Source organism: Epinephelus fuscoguttatus, linkage group LG2, assembly GCF_011397635.1.
Source record: "Epinephelus fuscoguttatus linkage group LG2, E.fuscoguttatus.final_Chr_v1".
NCBI lineage: Eukaryota > Metazoa > Chordata > Actinopteri > Perciformes > Serranidae > Epinephelus > Epinephelus fuscoguttatus.
Window position 1 is genome coordinate 3,767,562 of NC_064753.1, and position 20,586 is coordinate 3,788,147.

The following is a 20,586-nucleotide window of genomic DNA, read 5'->3' on the forward strand; positions in this document are numbered from 1 at the left end:
CCTATCCCACACAACATGCAGATATAGGTACTTCAATTTTAACTTTTTTCACAAATAATATCCAGCTCTTTCTCCTGTTGTCAAATACAGCCAGTTGCTTAGAGTATTCCTATACCTGGCTTCATTATCTGTCTGTCCTGCTGTTGATTGTTGATCTGTCTGCTTGTGTGTTAGAACCTTTGTTAAGTTATTCTGCTATTTTGTGACATTATGTCACATTTTAAGTTAACTTTGATTAACCATACTCTAGTGCCAGCAACAGTTCAGAAACAGTCCAGACTGGGACGTTGTTCTTACAGATGTTCTTGAATGCATAGGCAGCTCATGAAACAATGGGCCCCTGGGCCCAGACACATAGAAGGAAAACCTTGTAAATGAATCGATCTTATGCGATGCATTTTTTTCCTGGCTTTGCCTTGTGCAAGATCATCCATGGTATCACCAAGCTCCAATGTGTTTGTCAGTTTACTCTCATTTGCCATGAGAGAAAGAGCCTTCTGGTGTTTTTGCATCAACTTTGTCCTCAGTTCATTTTTAATCCTGGAGAAGAGAGAGAATGACCGCTCACCTAAGCAGTGACTGACAAGCAGAGTCAGAGATAACCGCAGCGCAACACAAACATCTGGAAACATAGTTTGCAGGTCATTATCAGGGATTATTCAGAGCAGCCCCTTTGGACTTGAATCATCCCTAAGGTCAGGTGCTGTGTGCTACTAGCTTACAAGAGTGTGAAGGCAGGTTGCCTCTGAGGTTGCTAAGCAACCTTATCAAGCACTGTATCATAGCCTATTTCCATGAAATCCTAAGTTCAGAGCTGATCTTCTAGGCGCTATTTGTGTGTAGCTCTGGTAGCTCTGTACTAAATGATCAACTTCTTATTCATATTTATCACAGAGATGGCACAGCAGATTCTAGTTTCTGCTTGAAGGCCTGAACGTGTCCTTCATTTGATTGCACAGTTTGGTCTTGATCAAATTCATCTCTGAGAACATGTATTCCACAGCTGCGTTGCTGTATGACAATGCCAGAAGTGAGAGAGTGAATGATCCAAGTTCAGCAAAGTCCTTGTCACCGGCAGCATCCTTGTGATTTCTCACTTCAGTCCAGAGCTGTCTGGTTTTTCAGTCTTCTGTATTCTTCCAGTGAAGCGTGTCTCACACTCTCCACTGTGGATCAAGCTTTCTGGTGTCTCCTGTGTACAGTCAGAGACATGACAGGGATGCAGGCTGGGTTTTTTTCACTGAGCCCCATAGATGGACTCAAGGCCCTGTTGGTTGGCAGAAGTTATTTCATTTGCTTTGCAGATTCAAGCAGTTATTCTTTTAAGTTTTTAACGAAGTCTGCTGCTGGTGCGGCGAAATATGTGTTCTCAAGCTTTATCTGGAACTGAATTCCATAATCAACCATGGAGAGAGGCAGCTGGTTGGTTTCAGTGGCCCTGCCAAAGTCCATGATCTCTGACCACCTTGAGCTGTCCACAACCACAGTGCTGATTAGGCTCAGACCAAACTGGAAATCCATCGGTTAAGGAAAAAAAAAAAAAAAAATCTTCCTTTACCTCTGGAGGCACTGCCCGGAGTTTTTTGACTAACGGAAGTGCAGGGGTAAGTTGTGCTGTTGTCCATGTTTTTCACGTTGACGAGACAGCGTTTTGGGTGGAGTGTTCGCCATGGACGCGGAACTTGCTGTTTCTGTATGTACACATTTTCTGGGGACACCTGCATGTCTCGGCCCCGCCCCCTTCACTGTGATTGGCTAAAACACAGCATCATTCAACCTCAAAGCCCCCCCAGTGCATCTTTTGGACACAGCTTTAATCCTTGTAAAAAATAAACCAAAACTGAAAACGCAAAATTGCCAATTCAGAATTGACTTGGCATATCCACCATTTAAACTAATGATACCAGCAAAAGTAGACACCAGACATGGGGACTCAGGTTTGAGACTTCATTTGAGACTCAGTCTCAAAAGACTTGAGACTACACTTGGACTCAAGATTTGGGACTCTTGAACAATCTTTATTTTATATTTTGGCGCATAAATCACAAATTAAGGCAACCACAGCCAGTCACTCTACTGCCGCTTTCTCTAGCTCCTTTTACACTGCATCTTCAAGGCAGGAATGTCACACTGTTATTCTCCCTCACAGTTCTGTATAAAAGGTACAGTTGTGGAAATGGGGGAAGAGAGTTGTCTTGCCTTTAAGGCGGCATCATAGGTAGTAACAGTACTGCAGTGCTGTCTGTATAAAGGGGAAAGCCAGCAGGATGAGATCATGTGCAGCACAGGTATGACGTTTTGACAACATGTTATCCGTGCAACCCAACACGGGAGATTAAAAAAGCAGCTGATAGCAGTCAGCAGCTAATTCAAAGAACAGTGGTCAAAATTGTCCGCAAACTGAGAAAACAAAGAGGGAGCTCCTTACCTTCCAAGCAGAGTAGAGATCATTTGCCATATAACAGAGATGGTAAATGATTATAAACAAACCAAACAACAAATCATTGCTGGTACTATGTGTTTATAGATAAGGGGTGCTAATAATACAGTACATATTTTGAGTTGGGTGGCACGGTGTTGCAGTAGTTAGCACTAGCACTCTAGCGTCACTCTCATGTCACTCTCGCCTCACTCTTTCCATGTCATGATGGGATTTCTCAATCCAAACACATGCAGGTTAGGTTAATTGGTGAATCTAAATTGCCTATAGGTGTGAATGTGAGTGAGAATGGTTGTCAGCCCTGTCATAGTCTGGCAGCCTGTCCAGGGTGTACCCTGCCACTCGCCCAGTGACAGCTGGAATAGACTTCAACAAACCCGCGAGCCTGTACCAGGATAATTAGGGACCTTGGCCGATTTTATCAAAAATGTGGTAAAATGAAAACAATTAACCCCTGAAGTGCCAAAATGGGCTCTCTAGCGGCACCTAGACACACTAAAATGGCCGCTGCGGCCCGTACGAATGGCATAGAAAGATCAAACCAAAACTGGCTTGTTCCTCTCTTCAAGACCTACAAATCACTACTGACACCCCTGACCTAAATCCAACAGAAAGTGAGCTATTTGCCCTTTAAAGTAAGATTTCGCCTCAAAAATGCTCTTTTTCAAAAAAAAGACCATCTGCCTGGTCTCACAGCTTGTCTTTCCCTCTGCTGCATGCAACTCATTAATCGTCATGACAACGCCTTCACTCTCACAGACCTCTGTGTGTGTGTGTGTGTCTCTCACAATCTTTAAAGGACAGATTGCAGCTGCAGAATCTTCATTTTAAACAGCATCTACACATTATATATCAGTGTTTTCCATCTATTGCATACTACTACAGCATTTATTACTTATAGTACTGTTGCTACTTTTGTAATTATGACTGTTAGATACATATTGTAACGTACTGTGATATTAGGGCTGGGCAATATGACCAAAATATCACGATATAGCACATTTTAATCCAATGATAAAAAGTTGCTACAGACTCATTTTAAAGAAGATGAGATAAAAAGAGAGAGAGAGAGCAAGCAGCTGTGGTCGAGCAAGCTAGAGAGTGAGTGAAGAGCGGGAGCGCTGGTAGCGAGAAAGCTGGTGAATCAGATCAATAAAACGTTATTTTCTGATCGTTTCACAGCGGTTAGGTTCTAAAGCACAAACATGCCCACACACTCCGCTCAACACTGAGTCTGTACTCCGCACCACCTGATTTGGTCTGAATAAGTCGCTGCTTGTCTGCTCTTTCTCAGCGTTGCGGGGCTCAGCCAGCGCAGCAGAGACAGACTGCAGTGGAGTTATATAAACTCGTTATGTTACTGTAAGTGCCGTAAAAGCTTTGTGAATTCAAAAACCAAGAAGAGCAATTTATCAATGTGATCCGTGCAAAAGATGGACAGACTCCAAATGACGAAAAATATTGCCGTAAAAAGTGTAATTTGCGTCACAACGATATAGATGATAAAGCAAAATATGAAACGACATTTTTCTCTCATCACACGATATATATTGTCATATCGCACAGCCCTATGTGATATTAAGTCCCTCTATTACCAAAAATGACAAATGGCCGGCAGCAAATTATATAAACACTCATTACAAACAATCAAAGACTTGAGATTTGACTTAGCCTGAATGTCAGACTGAAGCTCCCACAACCTTCAGTCTGACATGGCTTCCATTGAAGGCGATTTACAGGGGGGAGGGAATTTGATTTTTCCCTAACCAATCAGTAGAGATCAACGACTCACCCAGAATCTGACGTCATTAGTATCCATGCCTCGGGGGTGCTGAAAACAAGCGAGCATTGCCCGTTTAAAATGTCTCCGTCGTCGTGCACGCCCAGCTGCATCGCCGTTAAATCCAGTTTAGCAGCTTCCTTAATTTGGTCCTCCATTAACGCGAGTAGTGGCGAAATACCTCGATAGCATCATTAATGTGGTCTGTAGGATCTGTAGCGGTCGCCATTGTTGCTATCCTCACCAGTTACCCACCGGCATACAGCTTGACATCAGCGTGGCGCTGATTGGCTAATCGCTAGACCCCCGGCGTTCATTGGTCTGTCCAGCGTTTGGACGAGATAAATCGCAAATTCATTGCAGTATGCCAGACCAGAGATGCAAGCCTTCTCAGTTGAGTGGGCGGGGTCAATGGTCTGGAACCAGGCTAGATTTGACTTAGACCATGGCTTAAAGTCTTAAGACTTGACTTGGACTCTAGCTCTGAAATGCAGGCACAACATCATGTAATAAAGTTTGGTCAGTAGTGTTTTCACCAGGAGTTGTGGGCCCACAGGTGTTTAACCTGTTTAACCCGGGTACAAATGGGTAAGAGACTCAAGACTGACAACCACACCAAGTACAAAAATATATGTTTGTCTTTGTTTCATAAATCCCAACATTTAATAGAAGTCCTGAGTTGAGGTTGGCTATGGCAAGGCAGGGTGAGCCTACGGTTTTACCTGGCCAAGAAAAAATGGCAGCTGGCTGACTCTCTTTTGTATTATTAACAGTTTTATTGTTATTTCTTTGTTTCAGATTTAACGCACATTCAACAAGGGAAAATCAGATTGGAAAGGCACAAGAATAGAAAATAAACAACACAAAACAAAAAGTACTAGGCAAACAGTAATCAAAAAAAGCAATGGGGTGATAATTCAAGGGTGACATTCACCTAGCATATGTAACATACATCGGATCTCATACATCCATTGAGTACAAGCCTTTTAAATTAGGGATGCACCGAATATTCGGTAACCGAATATATTCGGCCGAATATTGCAAAAAAACACACATTCGGTATTCGGTGGAATAGGCCTAAGTTAAAAGCAAGGCCGAATAATAGCTGCGTGTTTTGATAACGCAATCAAATGGCGTGTCATGACGGGCGGATTAAAATGTCGGCAGTGTGACGATCCGTCCGTCACGGCACTCGCATTTGCGACTAAAAATAGTTTTGAGCGAGCAAAATAGGCTTAAATCATTCAGCACGCTGTGTGAGCAGCCTACAGATTTCAACCAGCAGCAGAAACAAAAGGCGAATCCCACCGATTGTGGGTTGAACGGGAGTCACAGACACAGACACTAACCTTAATGTATTCCTGTCAAATACGGCGCCATCGGCTTACTGGGCGACGGAGAAGTCGGCTCCAATAATATCCTCTCCTTGGCGTCATGACTGCCCAGAAGTACCTGAACAGCCGAGCCAGCTGAACACAGACCGTATGCGATGTGTCAGAGGAGAAACGAGCCTTTCACATTTCTCTCTTTTAGTCTTTCAGTGGCAGGTAACGGCCCACAAACCTCACCGCACTTTAGGGACTGTTCGTTACTTATGAAGGAGGAGGAGGGTGGCTGGTTGATTTTTATTTTATTTATTTATTTTGATTCCTCCTATGTTCATTACTCATTGATGTTGTTTCTGAAGTATGAATAAGTCAATAAGTAATTTATTCCATTGAAATATCATTGATGTATTATAGAAAAGTGATTTATCTTTTCATAAATGACAAAAGGCACATCTGCCTCATTTTTGTTGTGCTATCATGATACTACTCAGAACCATGATATTTTCATTGGTATCACACAGTGGGTCCCAATTTTGGTACCGTGACAACGCTAATCTGGAGGGGGTTCATTTGCAAAAACTAATGAAAAACTAAACAATGATATTTGGTATTCAGTACTCGGTATTCGGCCAAGCGTTTAATAATATTCGGCTTCGGCTTCGGCCACAAATTTTCATTTCGGTGCATCCCTATTTTAAATTGAGGGCTGCTGTTTTAAAAGTGTACAGACTGTCCCAGTGGTCTTCCAGCCCCTTATCAAAGTCTTTTAACAGGCAGGCTGTGAAATGTTTAGTAAGTCCAGGTATACCTTCAGCCAAGAGTCCCTTGTGAAACAGACTGCTTTACACTCCTTCCACTTTAGAAGAATTAGTCTCTTAGTAGTTAAGCAACCCAGTGTCCATTGGCACTTGACAGTTACTCCAACATTATTGTCAAACTTCAGGCCCCGCAAGCATACTTTGGGGCACAGTGGGAAATTGACATTGAAAAACTCTGATGTAGGAGATATGACTTCTAACTAGAGTGTTTTAACAGCTGAGTCCCAGAGCAAGTGGAATAAAAAACCTTGGTTGCCACAATTATGCCAGTATAAATCTTGATGTTTGTCAGGCTAACTCTCTAATGTTATTCCCTACCTCTCTAGTTACAGGAGACAATCAGCCTCTAATCCCAGCATTGGAACAGTTCCCCTGTCTAATTGTCTACACAGTAGTTGACACTAACAAATGGCACCACCACAACCAGCCCAAACAGAGCCAACAGGTTATGTTATGACCAATTTAATGTTACCATTGCGTAACGTTACCTAACTTATGTTGTGGAGCATTATTTTCCAACCTCACAGAGGCACCTTCAAAGGTAGCTGTGGCTACACCAGACTCAGGGAGATCAGGAAGATGTCTGCTTCTCAAGTGATTTGTCCTCCATGTTTAATGTACTCCATATCTTCTCACTCATGGTACATGCTAATTCTACATTCACAAGGGTATTGTGTGTTTTAAGACACTGATGGTGAGAGTGACATTGAAAATGTATAAGTGTCTGACAAGCTCATAGTGCCCACTAGAGGGCAACAGTGCCTTGTTAATTGTCTTCCTCTGCATGATACTGTGGAAGCTCCACAGTAGCTTAGTGTCTGTCAGTCTGTCCATGTGACCTCAGAGGTCCTCTGAATCACAGTGTATACCCAGGAGAGCCACACTATCCATACAACACAATAACCTCCATGTAGAGCTGTGAAAGATGAAATTACACACACAAGCATTCACACATACACAAGTACTTACACAACCTTTGAAGTCCCAGTATTTCTCAGAGGTCAGTTTCATTGAGTGGAAATAAAGCAGTATATTTTGGAGGTTCTTTCCACTGCTGCTGCTGCTGCTGCTGCTGCTGGTCACCATGTTCACTGCTCACTGGCCTTTCTTACAGATCTTTCAACCTCTGTAGCACCAGTGAGTGCTATGTGCAAAAACAGCAAACATACAGTCCTGCTGTTTATTTGATATCATTTTTCATTTACTTGTTTTGTTTCCTTCCCTGATAAAATTTTGCTTTATAATTTTAAGGGAGGGAAAAGCTGTGCAGGCCAGACTGATACAGAGAGCAAAACAGAATGTTGAAGTTCCGTCATCAGGATGGTCTCACCAAGCCACCAGTTGCCTACTGTATGAGACATACTGATTTTGAACTACCTATGGGAAGAATGAACATGTAACAGTCTGTCTATTAGTGATTAAAAGCCCTGGTCCTGCTGTCAGCTTTTCTTTCATCAGGTCTCTCCCCATGAACCCCAAATTGATCACAATGACTGTTACATTTGTGAGTGCATGTGTGTGTGCATTTTTATTGCTTCTGAGCAGGTAGCAGATGGCACCTTGTATCGTAGTGTCGGCCACAAGTGTGTGTGAATGGATGGATGGTGTTTGTGTTGTCACCAAGATTAGAGTAGTGTCTTATAAATAATGTCCATTTACTATTTGTTCCTGCTTACATGTCCACAGATAAAACAAGGATCATAGACAAAATTGGTGTGTCTGCTTGTGTGTTTTTTGTCTCAGCCCAGTAAACACATACAAGGCCATTTGCTCTTCCCTTAGGTTTGCTAATCAAAATACAGATGGATATGAGAAGTTACTGTTTCTTGTAAATGAGTCTTTACCAGTCTACATGTTATCTCTGCCCTGTTTGTGTGTTAACAGGACGGATTCTGGACCTGAAGACAGGAACAGTGAAGAAGGAGGGACAGCAGTCCTCAATGAGGATGTGCATGGGCTCCCGACGGTCTTTCATCTGCCGCATGAGGTGTGTGTAGTGTGTGCCTAAGTGTGTGTGTTTGAATTTTTGTCCACAGACTTGGTGGAGGTGTTGTTTTCAAAATTGGGTTCGGCTTGACTAGGCTGTCTGCTGTTATATCATCTTGTGTTATTTAACTCAAGGCACTACATTTTCAAAACTTTTTTTCAAACTATTGCAGTATTTCAATAATTTAACCTTAAAATGTGTTGTGTATTTTTTACACAAGAAATCCAGAAATATTTTGGTTAGGAATTAAACACCTTTTCGACAGTCATGGGCTTGCTTGGTTTGGCTTGGTTTGGTTTGGTTTGGTTTGGTTTGAGTCATCAGACCAGCACGGTAGGAATTTGTGTTTCCATCTCAGCAGGGCTACCCACTTGAAGGTGTGCCTTTAACTGATGACGGCTTGTCTTGGGTGATGATGTTTAAGCAGTGGGCTCATTCACAGCTAAAGTCCCCTGTTATTTTTGCCACGTCTTTTTCCATCACACAGCTGAGCAGGAAGAAGAAGTTTACCTGTTGAGCTGTTTGCAGAGGTGCAGCAAGAGTCTGTTGTCTGCAACTCTTTATGAACATCTCACAGTGACTGTTTCTGATATCACTCTTCCTTGTTGTTAGACTTATTGCTAGACATCAGAGATGGGGGACTCGAGTCACATGACTTGACTTGAGTCACAAATATGATGACTTGAGACTTGCTTGATTAATGTTGATAAAAGACTTGACTTGACTTTGACTTTGTATTCATGACTTGAGACTTGACTTTGACTTGAGACAGATGACACGAAAGGACTTGGCTTTAATTCAATGTTAAAGACACGCTAAGCACCGTTGGGAGTTACTTCTGTTTACGCTCAACAATGTTATCAAACACAACGGACATTTGCGACTAAAAATAGTTTTGTGCGAGCAAAAGAAATCATTCAGGAACACGCTGTGCAAGTACAGATTTCAACCAGCAGCAGAAACTGGCGAATCCTGCCAGTTGTGGGTTGAACAGGGGTCACAGACAGGAATATGGCAGAGCATGAAATGGCCACCGCCACAAGATAACGGTTTACCGGAGACCAAGAAGCCCGGCTCAAGGTCCAATAATTTCCTCTTCGTTGGTGTCATGACTGCCCAGAAGTACCTGAACAGCCGAGCCGTGGCGGCACACAGGTATGTGACGTGTCAGAGGAGAAACAAGCCGTTTGTCTCTTTGTGGCAGGTAACGGTCCACAAACCTCACTGCACTGAAGGATTGTTCTTAATTTATCAGAGGAGGAGGGTGGCTGGTTGATTTTTATTTTATTTATTTATTTTATTTATTTTGATCCCCCCTGTAGCCACAAATATTTTTCCTTGAGCTTTACGAAGTGACTGGTGGAAAATGCATGACCCTTCACCATGAATTAGATTTTTAAAATTTAGCTGAGTTCATCCGATGAACTCAGCTAAGTGTGCCAGGCGACCCACCTACAAAAGCCAGTGAGCTAAAGACATCCTTTGTGTCTAATAGTAGAGCAGTAGGCCCAGTGTAGCCTCGTTTGTGTGTGTGTGCTGGGCCCTTACCGCACACATGATGGAGGAGAGTGGCTCCAGAGGAGCCTTTGTATTTTGTTGTTTTCCTATAAAAATTTTCACTGCACTCCTAAATTCTTTTTGTGCTCCTAAATTTTTTCACTAGGAGCACATGTGATAGATTTGGTTTGTCAAAATGGCTGACATTGTCTTTCTAACTTTTATAATTCCTTCAGACTGATTTCATCTTGGTGACACGTGCAGAGAATATGAGTATATTTTAAAGTGGTCATTTTTTAGCAGTGTTAATTATGAATCATCGTGCCACTGATATTTTTATATAATGACTAATTATTATGAAGGTGTTGCTGAAATGATAAAACAAATGGAACATCTGATATAAGTCACATCTGCTTTATAACAGTAAATGGTAATAAATTACCATGCAAGCAAGCTGAAATGGTGCTCGGTGGTGAACAGCAGGGGCTGGGGTAATGCGAAAGGCAGTCAGCAGTACATAGCTCACAAAGTGTCAGCCATTAAATCTTTACAATGGCAGTTTTGTTTCTTTCGGCTGCTGCCTACACAGAACATTCAACATTCCTGCTGAGCTGTTTCTAATTAGCTTCACAGACACTTTTACAATAGTGTTTGATATGTGATTGATTGTGGTGTTCAGACTATTATTCCCACAATTATTCATAATATTCTGGCCTGTGCAGAACTCTCAGAATGAGTCAGAGGCAGAGGAGGAAACTGGATGATGCAACATTTTAGTCTGGAGGTTTAAACATGTGTCCTCTCACAGAGTCTGTGATAAAAACTTATCTTTCAGCTCGATCATGTGTGATGACTTGCCATCCAGCAGGAGACTATTGGTGAAGGTGTTAATCTGACACATAAAACGTTAGTCAAACCAGATAACGAAAAGATATCCTGGGTAAGCTGAACTGGCTTTGTATTACAGGCTTTGGGATCAGCGCACACAAATCTATCCAGGATCAGCAACACATTCTCACTCTGACCGTGTCACATATCAACGTTTGGTCATGGACTTTCCATGTTGAGATTTGACGTGCAAGGTACCCTGGGTGTGTAGGTTGTTGATGTTCTAGGATTCTGTGTCAACCTCAGCCTATTATATGCACTGTCTGTACACTTCCGTTTTCACAGGAAATGTGCAGTATGCATAAAGTCTCTTTCAAAATAAATGCACTACGTCAGTACAACACCGTAAATTGACTGTTTTTTCCTTCAACAACAATTGCACATGGTTACGATTTTCCAACATTGGTTTGGCGATACAATCTCACGGGAAGCTGCCTTAACTTAAGTTGTTGTCCTATCACCTTGTGATGCTGCTGGCGCCGGCGGGTTGCGTATCATGCTGATGTAATAGACTCACAAGTCAGTCTTTAGACACTTTACTTAACTAAAGACTGATGACTTTCTCCCTGATTTTGTGTTTAGATGGACGGATACAATTTCAGAGTTTAAAAAAACTCCCTACATTGCACAACCAATAGTAAATCTGCAGGGCGGTCCTTTGGTGGCTCGCTGAACTCTTGTGCTTGTAAACATAGTCCCACTAGAAACAAACATAAACTTTTACAAGGTCATGACTCATCCGGCCGGCCGGACTATAGAGGGAATCGCTTTGTTGTTTACAAATACTTCCGGGTAGAAAACCAGCAGAGCTTTTAGCTATACACACATATATATATATATATATATATATATATATTTAAAATGTGATATATATGTGCATATATGCACATATACAGTACAGGCCAAAAGTTTGGACACACCTTCTCATTCAATGTGTTTTCTTTATTTTCATGACTATTTACATTGTAGATTCTCACTGAAGGCATCAAAACTATGAATGAACACATGTGGAGTTATGTACTTAACAAAAAAAGGTGAAATAACTGAAAACATGTTTTATATTCTAGTTTCTTCAAAATAGCCACCCTTTGCTCTGATTACTGCTTTGCACACTCTTGGCATTCTCTCCATGAGCTTCAAGAGGTAGTCACCTGAAATGGTTTCCACTTCACAGGTGTGCCTTATCAGGGTTAATTAGTGGAATTTCTTGCTTTATCAATGGGGTTGGGACCATCAGTTGTGTTGTGCAGAAGTCAGGTTAATACACAGCCGACAGCCCTATTGGACAACTGTTAAAATTCATATTATGGCAAGAACCAATCAGCTAAGTAAAGAAAAACGAGTGGCCATCATTACTTTAAGAAATGAAGGTCAGTCAGTCCGGAAAATTGCAAAAACTTTAAATGTGTCCCCAAGTGGAGTCGCAAAAACCATCAAGCGCTACAACAAAACTGGCACACATGAGGACCGACCCAGGAAAGGAAGACCAAGAGTCACCTCTGCTTCTGAGAATAAGTTCATCCGAGTCACCAGCCTCAGAAATTGCAAGTTAACAGCAGCTCAGATCAGAGACCAGATGAATGCCACACAGAGTTCTAGCAGCAGACCCATCTCTAGAACAACTGTTAAGAGGAGACTGCGCCAATCAGGCCTTCATGGTCAAATAGCTGCTAGGAAACCACTGCTAAGGAGAGGCAACAAGCAGAAGAGATTTGTTTGGGCCAAGAAACACAAGGAATGGACATTAGACCAGTGGAAATCTGTGCTTTGGTCTGATGAGTCCAAATTTGAGATCTTTGGTTCCAACCGCCGTGTCTTTGTGAGACGCAGAAAAGGTGAACGGATGGATTCCACATGCCTGGTTCCCACTGTGAAGCATGGAGGAGGAGGTGTGATGGTGTGGGGGTGTTGGGGATTTATTCAAAATTGAAGGCACACTGAACCAGCATGGCTACCACAGCATCCTGCAGCGACATGCCATCCCATCCGGTTTGCGTTTAGTTGGACGATCATTTATTTTTCAACAGGACAATGACCCCAAACACACCTCCAGGCTGTGTAAGGCCTATTTGACCAAGAAGGAGAGTGATGGAGTGCTGCGGCAGATGACCTGGCCTCCACAGTCACCGGACCTGAACCCAATCGAGATGGCTTGGGGTGAGCTGGACCGCAGAGTGAAGGCAAAGGGGCCAACAAGTGCTAAACACCTCTGGGAACTCCTTCAAGACTGTTGGAAAACCATTTCAGGTGACTACCTCTTGAAGCTCATGGAGAGAATGCCAAGAGTGTGCAAAGCAGTAATCAGAGCAAAGGGTGGCTATTTTGAAGAAACTAGAATATAAAACATGTTTTCAGTTATTTCACCTTTTTTTGTTAAGTACATAACTCCACATGTGTTCATCCATAGTTTTGATGCCTTCAGTGAGAATCTACAATGTAAATAGTCATGAAAATAAAGAAAACGCATTGAATGAGAAGGTGTGTCCAAACTTTTGGCCTGTACTGTATATCACATTTTTCACATCACTGTATCACCGTTTAGACTAATCCGATGCTTGTAAAGTCTATAAACACGATTGTACAAACATTACTATTTCTTAGCCGTTAGCGGTGTCTGTAATAGGTAATAACTCATCAAATGGTTCGTGGAAAAAAAAAAAAAAATTCCAGCGGATATCTTGGTTATAACATGATTGAGCTAGCAAAGCAGTTTTGTGTTGCTATGTGTGGTATTTATTCAGTTTTGGGAAATCATGATGTCTAGAAAGCATCAGTGGCTGCAGCTGACAGGGACAGCTAACACTAGCAGCAAAGCTAACATCAGGACGTCATCTGTTAAAAGCCTCCCACTGTCGGATACGACATGAAACTACTCCAGTTAGCTCAATCATGTTGTAACTAAGACATCTGCTGGTAAAAATATTTTTTAAAAAATGCAAGAGCCGTTGCTTTGTTGCCGGCCGTTTTCGCCGGTGTGTTAAACACACTTTAGAAAGGAGTGTCCCCAGACTATCAGAAGGCGGAGATCTCTGATTGTCTGGTGGCGAGACTAACGTGAAAGGACAGCTTTTTTCTTTGGTGTCTAAACCCAGAAGTCACTGACCATACAGTCTATGGTTTTGACAGCTTTGGAGTGAAACCCGGTGGGGATCGTCATAGATTGATATGGATCATAATAACATGTTATCCAAGGTCAACATGATAGTGTGGTGCTGGATCAACAGGAGCACTACAATCTTGCAAGTAATTAATAAATAAATAAATAAAAAAGATAAATATAATTTTAAAAATAAATAAATAATAAAAGAAAAAAAAAGGAAAATGTGGTAATCGCAGGTATTTTTAACTGAAAATAGCTGTCATGGTAATGTAATAATATATCCTTAATCTTTGTTAGAGAACAATAATCTAACCCAAAGTTACTCGTTAGCTTAGGCTACCTACTTAGCAAGCTTACACACTAACACTGCAGTATTGTGTTCAGTGTAAGTGAGGATTTTGTTCAATTGTACAAACTCAATTTGGAAAACATATCTCAGAAGAAGCACAAAGGAATTTTCAAGGAAGCACAGGAGCAGCACACTGATGATGTCAGAGGGCTGGTTGATCGCAATGTTGCTCCCAGGAAACTGATGTTGATTCAGGAACATGTCCTACTGGGCATAATTATGTTGAGCATATATTAATAGCAACCATTTCCCAAAATACTGCTGCTCACTAATTCCTTTCAGTGAGTTTGGGCCTTGAACCATAAGCCATGTGGCTTTCTGTCCTCTCCAGAGGTTGCTGGTTAAACGACTGATGTCTCAATACTTCATAGATAATTAGAATTTTGGATTCTAACAATCATTGTCATCTTGTGGACATCACTCCATCTCCACTCGATATATTCTGACCTTTTACAGACCCAGTTTCTTGCTAAATGTTTGTCTTTCCTTGTACTATGTCCGGATATCACAGTTTGCCCTGTAGCCCTCATTACTCATTGGCTACAAACGACATCAAAGCAGCTTTGACTTCTTCAAGGTCTTGGAGGAGGTCATGTTTAGTTTAACAAAATAGCACACCTTTTCCATTTTCTTCCTGACACGCTGGCTGTAGACTTGTTTTGTCTGGATCTATCACAAAGGCCTGAGTCGCATGAGAGCCACAGTGTGTCGTGTTGTTAGGAATTTGTTGGACTGGCTTGTTCTTCTCTTCTGTTGCTATTCCAGGCTCTGCATAATTCAAACAACATGCTGTTGGGGCACTGAAAGAGACTGCAAGCAAACAGTGAAACGCAACCACGTCTGTGGCACGCATATAAACATGACAGAGAGGAACACAGTACATTTCAGGGAAGCCATTATTAGATCCAGGCAGGTTTATGTAACGTTTAGCCACGAGACTGGCCTGTCCACAGAAAAACACCCTCTGAATGAAAAACAGAGAAACACACACTGGCCTGAAGAAAATTCAACTGTAAGCAATGGCTGGCTTCACTGTTCAAACTTGTTTGACTTGGGCTTCATTCTACACACTGAGGAGAGATAACATTTAATCAGGCCTCTTTCTGGCCATGCAACAAAAAGGACCTACTGCCATGGCGAGTCATACTCAAGTATGCTTCAAGCAAGATGTGGAGCAGAACTTAAAGTTATAGAGAGGGAACTGTTGCTGAGGACCTCATTTCAGTGTGTTATTTGGTGCTGCAACTGTCATCACAGTTATGCAAACGTGTTGAAATACAACATGAACATTATTATAATTAGAAGCTGAAACGATTACTGTACGTTCAGACCAGAAGCTTCCAAAGAGGCAAACTCTCTTGCGGATGCCCAAGAAGCACAACTGTCAAAAATATTTGTGGCAGCTTTGGTCGCTCTAGTCGCTCATCACGAATCATTTGAACATTCGATTGTGCTTGTCAATTTAAAGGAGCCGCAAAGCGGACTACTGGCTTGAAAGCAGTGTAGTTGCTGCTTGCTGTTGTCCAGTCAAAAAGCTCATAGTTGGCCAGCAAAAGTTATGTTTGGTCAATGAAAACAGAAAACGTATGTCAGCCCATTCAAACCAAGCAAGGAAGACTTGCATGCTACGTCGCAACATTAGCCTTCAATTCTTTCCTCTATTACTAACATTACACACTTTAAAACTCACCAGACCAACCAACTACCTCCGTGACGTGGTCCCAAGCCTCATTCTTTTTATTTTGGTCTCTGTAACTGAACAGCGACACATTATAAAGGACCGAGTGGGCACAAACGTAAGTAATAAACTTCTCGATATCCATTGTCGGAACAAGTGTACTGTAAGAACCAAAGTTACATGGCTTGCATTCCAACTGGTTCCGACCAGGTGGCCCAAGTCGCCCAAGTCACCGGGCTCTCATTAAAAATGAATGACTTCTGCCGCTTTGGAAGCCCCGGTCGCTGTTGGTATGAATGTACAGTTAGTCAATTAATCATCAATAGGCAGAAAATTAATCAGTGACTAACAAGCTACGACTTATGGTTCTCAAAAGTTCTGACGGGCATATTTACTACAAACAAAAAGATCAATCAAGAAAATAATCAGCAATTTAATTTAGATTAAAAATAATGGTTAGCTGCAGCCCTGATTATAATAGAATTTAGAAAATCTGATGTGTACCTGCTGCTATGGACAGATTTATACACTGAGTCTCTGCATTGTGTCCACATGATAGCTGGTGGATTTGCAGAATGTTTTGGAGGAGCAGACAGAGCTGTGGCTCTGTGTTCTTCTTTGAAATAACTCTTTGATCCTTAAACTTGCTCTAACTTAATTCAGATTCTACTGTATAAGGAACGTGCAGTTGGTCATGCTCAAATTATGTTAAACTGTTTGCTCTCCTCTGCTTGTGTGGTTACATATCCCAATCCAACTGTGACTGACTTAACCATTTCCTTCCATTTTAACAAACTAATAAAGGATGGTTATTTACTATTTATATAACTGCCCTACAGGCTGCTCTGATTAATTATTGTGAATGATTTGTCTTTTGGGTAAGTTTGAGATTCAAGTTTATGAGTGTATGCTCATAGGATATTGGAATAGAAACTGGTATGTTTTAGTGTCTACATGATTAAACTTAATCCAGACACAGATTATATAGCCCATCGCAACTAGTTGGTGATCAAAACAGAGTTGGTGATCAAAACTAAACTTTCATCTCCGAAAGAGACAACTCAGCTGAGTTCAGACTGTTTACTTACAGCACAGCTACACTCACAGATAACTGAGCCTCGTACCTGCCAGTCAAACACCAGCAACCCATACAGCTGATTATTTGCTGCTGAATTACAGCTCACGACTCACACCAACAGGTGACGCTGCTACAGTGTTTTTGCTGGTTAGCGAAACATCCTGGCATAGACTATTTACTGGAGTTTACCAGTACTGTCGCTCATTGGAAGATAATTACAGGCACAGCTCTTCTCAGCTTTCAATGTCTGACAGTCCACCACTAACATTTTCGTCACGTTTTGTATTGTCAACTAAAATGAAACATAGATCTCATCTTAGTTTTTATTATCAACATTTTTTTTTTTAGCTTGTTATTGTCTCGTTTTCGTCATGGAAAAAGGTTGTTGATGAAAAATTGTCATCATGGTTTTCGTCAAAGACATTAACACTGCAACACGAAATGAGTCATGTTCGTCAAATATCTCACAATTCATTGGATAACACATACATGTTGGATGTTACAAAGTCACTATGTGACCTATGCAATACCATACACGTCTCTGTATTGAGCTGGAAATCAGCCTTTGTGCATGTTTTCTGGGGTTTTGATCTTGATATAGAATAATTATTTTTCAACGGGGGCTCATGGAAGCAGTATCAGTACATGATGGTTGTATGTGGGCTGTCTCCCACTGTGATAAGCAGCAACATGCTGGTATCATGTACCACTGGAATGTAATGTATGCTTTTGTCTTTATTTTGTGTTTGTGTGCAGGTGCGGTAGTGCTCCTCTGGATCACATCTCCTTAAACCGTCTGTCAAACATGAGGAAGAGATACAGGTATAGGAACTTCTTCTCTTGCCATGGTTGCGATCTGCTATAATATCTCTCTCCTTCAGCCTCACTCTCTGGGAGACATGTCCCTGTCGGGTTTCCTGTTTCAGTCTGTGACTGGGAGTTGACAGTTAGCAGATAAAAACATTTACCGTGTGATATGTTAGATTTCGGTCAGTCTTCTGGTTTGTCCCAAACTGCTAAAATTCTGATGAACGATGAGAGGAGCTGATAAAAATGTTAATATGCCCATCTGGATTGCCTTCAGTCTTTGGCTTTGAAGACTTTGTTGCCTAGGTTTTTTTTTCTCTCAGACAAAACAGTAGGCTGCTCTGATCATGCAGTTGGTAAAGATTTTAAGGGGCGGGTGCAGCCTGATAGGAAAATCTGCTTACAATATTCAAGCCTTAAAAGAATGACTTTACTCTTTAAACATGTTTTTTGGGAAATAGATAATTAAATCTGCCTTTTTTATGTACAGTCAAAAACATAATCATAATATTGTCCTAAAAACAATAGTATCAGTTTAAGTGGATGCTATATTAAGAATATTTTTCCTGCTTCACCTTGCTGTCAAAAAGCCCTTTCCTTTGGCACTGCATTTTCTTAACCTTAGATCTTCCATATTTCTACACAAAAGCCAAACTGTGCCCTACACTGTTGCTGCATTTCATTTACCTCAGAAGTTGGAGGTTGGAGCTGGGAATGACACTAAACCTGAGTTGCTCACATTTCAGTACGTTCAGTAAGTAAGACCAGTTTGCTACTGTTAGCAATACCAGTAAGTAAGAGTTCTTACAGCTGTATGCTGCACTTACTAACACTATAGCAACATGGTAGAGGAAGAGGAAGAAGAAGAAGAAGAAGAAAAACAAGAACAACAAGAAGAAGATGAAGGAGGAGAAGAAGAAGAAGAAGAAGAAGAAGAAGAAGAAGATATACTTTATCAATCCCTGAGGGAAAATAAAATTTTTACTCTGTTGTCATATACACACAGGCCTGAAATACTCACACATGCACAAACAGGTCCTATACATACATTAAATGGAGAAATGTCAGACCATGGGGGCTGCTTTGGACAGGTGCCCCTACCAGTGGGGGGGTTCAGTGCCTTGCTTGGGGGCACCTTGGCAGTGCCCAGGAGGTGAACTGGCACCTCCCCAGCCACCGGTCCACACTCTATATATGCTTGGGAGGAGGACTTGAGCTAGTGACCCCGCGGTTCCCAGGCCAAGTCCCTATAGACTGAGCTACTGCTGCCCCCAGGTAAAAATTAGGTAAAATTGCACTAAATACCTACAAAGAAATGAAACCACTCACTGAACAACCAGTAAAGTGTGAAGTGCTGGTATCCTCTGATTTAGAAAGAAGTATTGTGACCAAGTCCCACTCATGACAGCAGTAGCTATCTGGGTCCGGGAGCATGCGGTTGTCACTGTTAGCTTGTGCTCTTTCTGGGCTTCCAGTTTCCACAGTTTGTCCTCTTTTTTTCTTTTTTTGCCAGATCAGTCTTCCTCCACAAAAGTTATTTTTCTCGATACTCTGGTTCATTGAGATAACCTTTTGTCTCTACAGCATTTCATTTTGTTTCTGTCATAATCTCTATTTTTTTTTATTATGTTGTATATGTTGTGTCTTCCATAAACCGCTGAAAGTCTAACGCAAACAGCTGACCTGTGGTGGAATACAGTGTGCAGTGCAGCAGCAGTGCTTTTGCTTAAGAATAGGGAAGTTCTAAGGTTGAGAAAATGCAGTGGCAAGTGACAGCAAGGTAAAGCAATTAAAACATTCTCAGTATTGTATTCACTTAGGTCCCGTTTATACAACGATTATAACTGAAAACAGTAAACTTTAGTTGCATTTTGGCTGATCCTTTACACGACAGCAGCGTTTTGGGTGCCTGAAAATGTAGTGTCGCCACCAGACAATCAGAGATCTCTGCCTTCTGATAGTCTGGGGACACTCCTTTCTAAAGTGTGTTTAACACACTGGCGAAAATGGCCGGCAACAAAGCAACGCCTCTTGCATTTTTTAAAAGGACACGCCCTCCCGGAAATGTGTGCTCCCCCTTTTCTCGTCTGCAAGGAAACAAACACACAGAGAGCTTGAAAATGGATGCCGAGAAATTTAGCTCCATTTTATCAAACGTGTGCTCATCTGTGAAAAAAATATTTTTTCCAGCGGATGTCTTAGTTACAACATGATTGAGCTAACTGGAGTAGTTTCATGTTGTATCCGACAACGGGAGGCTTTTAACAGATGATGTCCTGATGTTAGCTTTGCTGCTGCTGTTAGCTGTCCCTGTCAGCTGCAGCCACTGATGCTATCTAGACATCGTGATTTCCCAAAACTGAATAAATACCACACATAGCAACACAAAACTGCTTTGCTAGCTCAACCATGTTGTAACTAAGATATCTGCTGGAAAAAAAATATTTTTTTCACGGACTGTTTAATGAGTTATTACCTATTACAGACACCGCTAACGGCTAACAGGGCTAACAGCTAATGGTTAGCCCAGCTAATCTACAATAACCATGTTATGTTAAACGGTGATATAGTGACGTGAAAAATGTGATATATATATATATATATATATATATATATATATATATATATATACAGTACAGGCCAAAAGTTTGGACACACCTTCTCATTCAATGCGTTTTCTTTATTTTCATGACTATTTACATTGTAGATTCTCACTGAAGGCATCAAAACTATGAATGAACACATGTGGAGTTATGTACTTAACAAAAAAAGGTGAAATAACTGAAAACATGTTTTATATTCTAGTTTCTTCAAAATAGCCACCCTTTGCTCTGAT

At 41.4% G+C, this 20,586-nt stretch overlaps 1 protein-coding gene across 4 annotated transcripts in view; it reads left to right on the top strand.

The window, feature by feature from the left end:
- arnt2 (aryl-hydrocarbon receptor nuclear translocator 2) overlaps positions 1-20,586 on the top strand; it is a 158,541-nt gene that overhangs the window by 52,194 nt on the left and 85,761 nt on the right. For all 4 annotated transcript variants that reach the window (XM_049602843.1, XM_049602871.1, XM_049602861.1 and 1 more), the window contains 2 exons: positions 8,251-8,353; positions 17,700-17,765. In XM_049602843.1, coding sequence (XP_049458800.1) covers positions 8,251-8,353; positions 17,700-17,765 — 169 coding nt within the window. The remainder of the gene's footprint in view (positions 1-8,250; positions 8,354-17,699; positions 17,766-20,586) is intronic.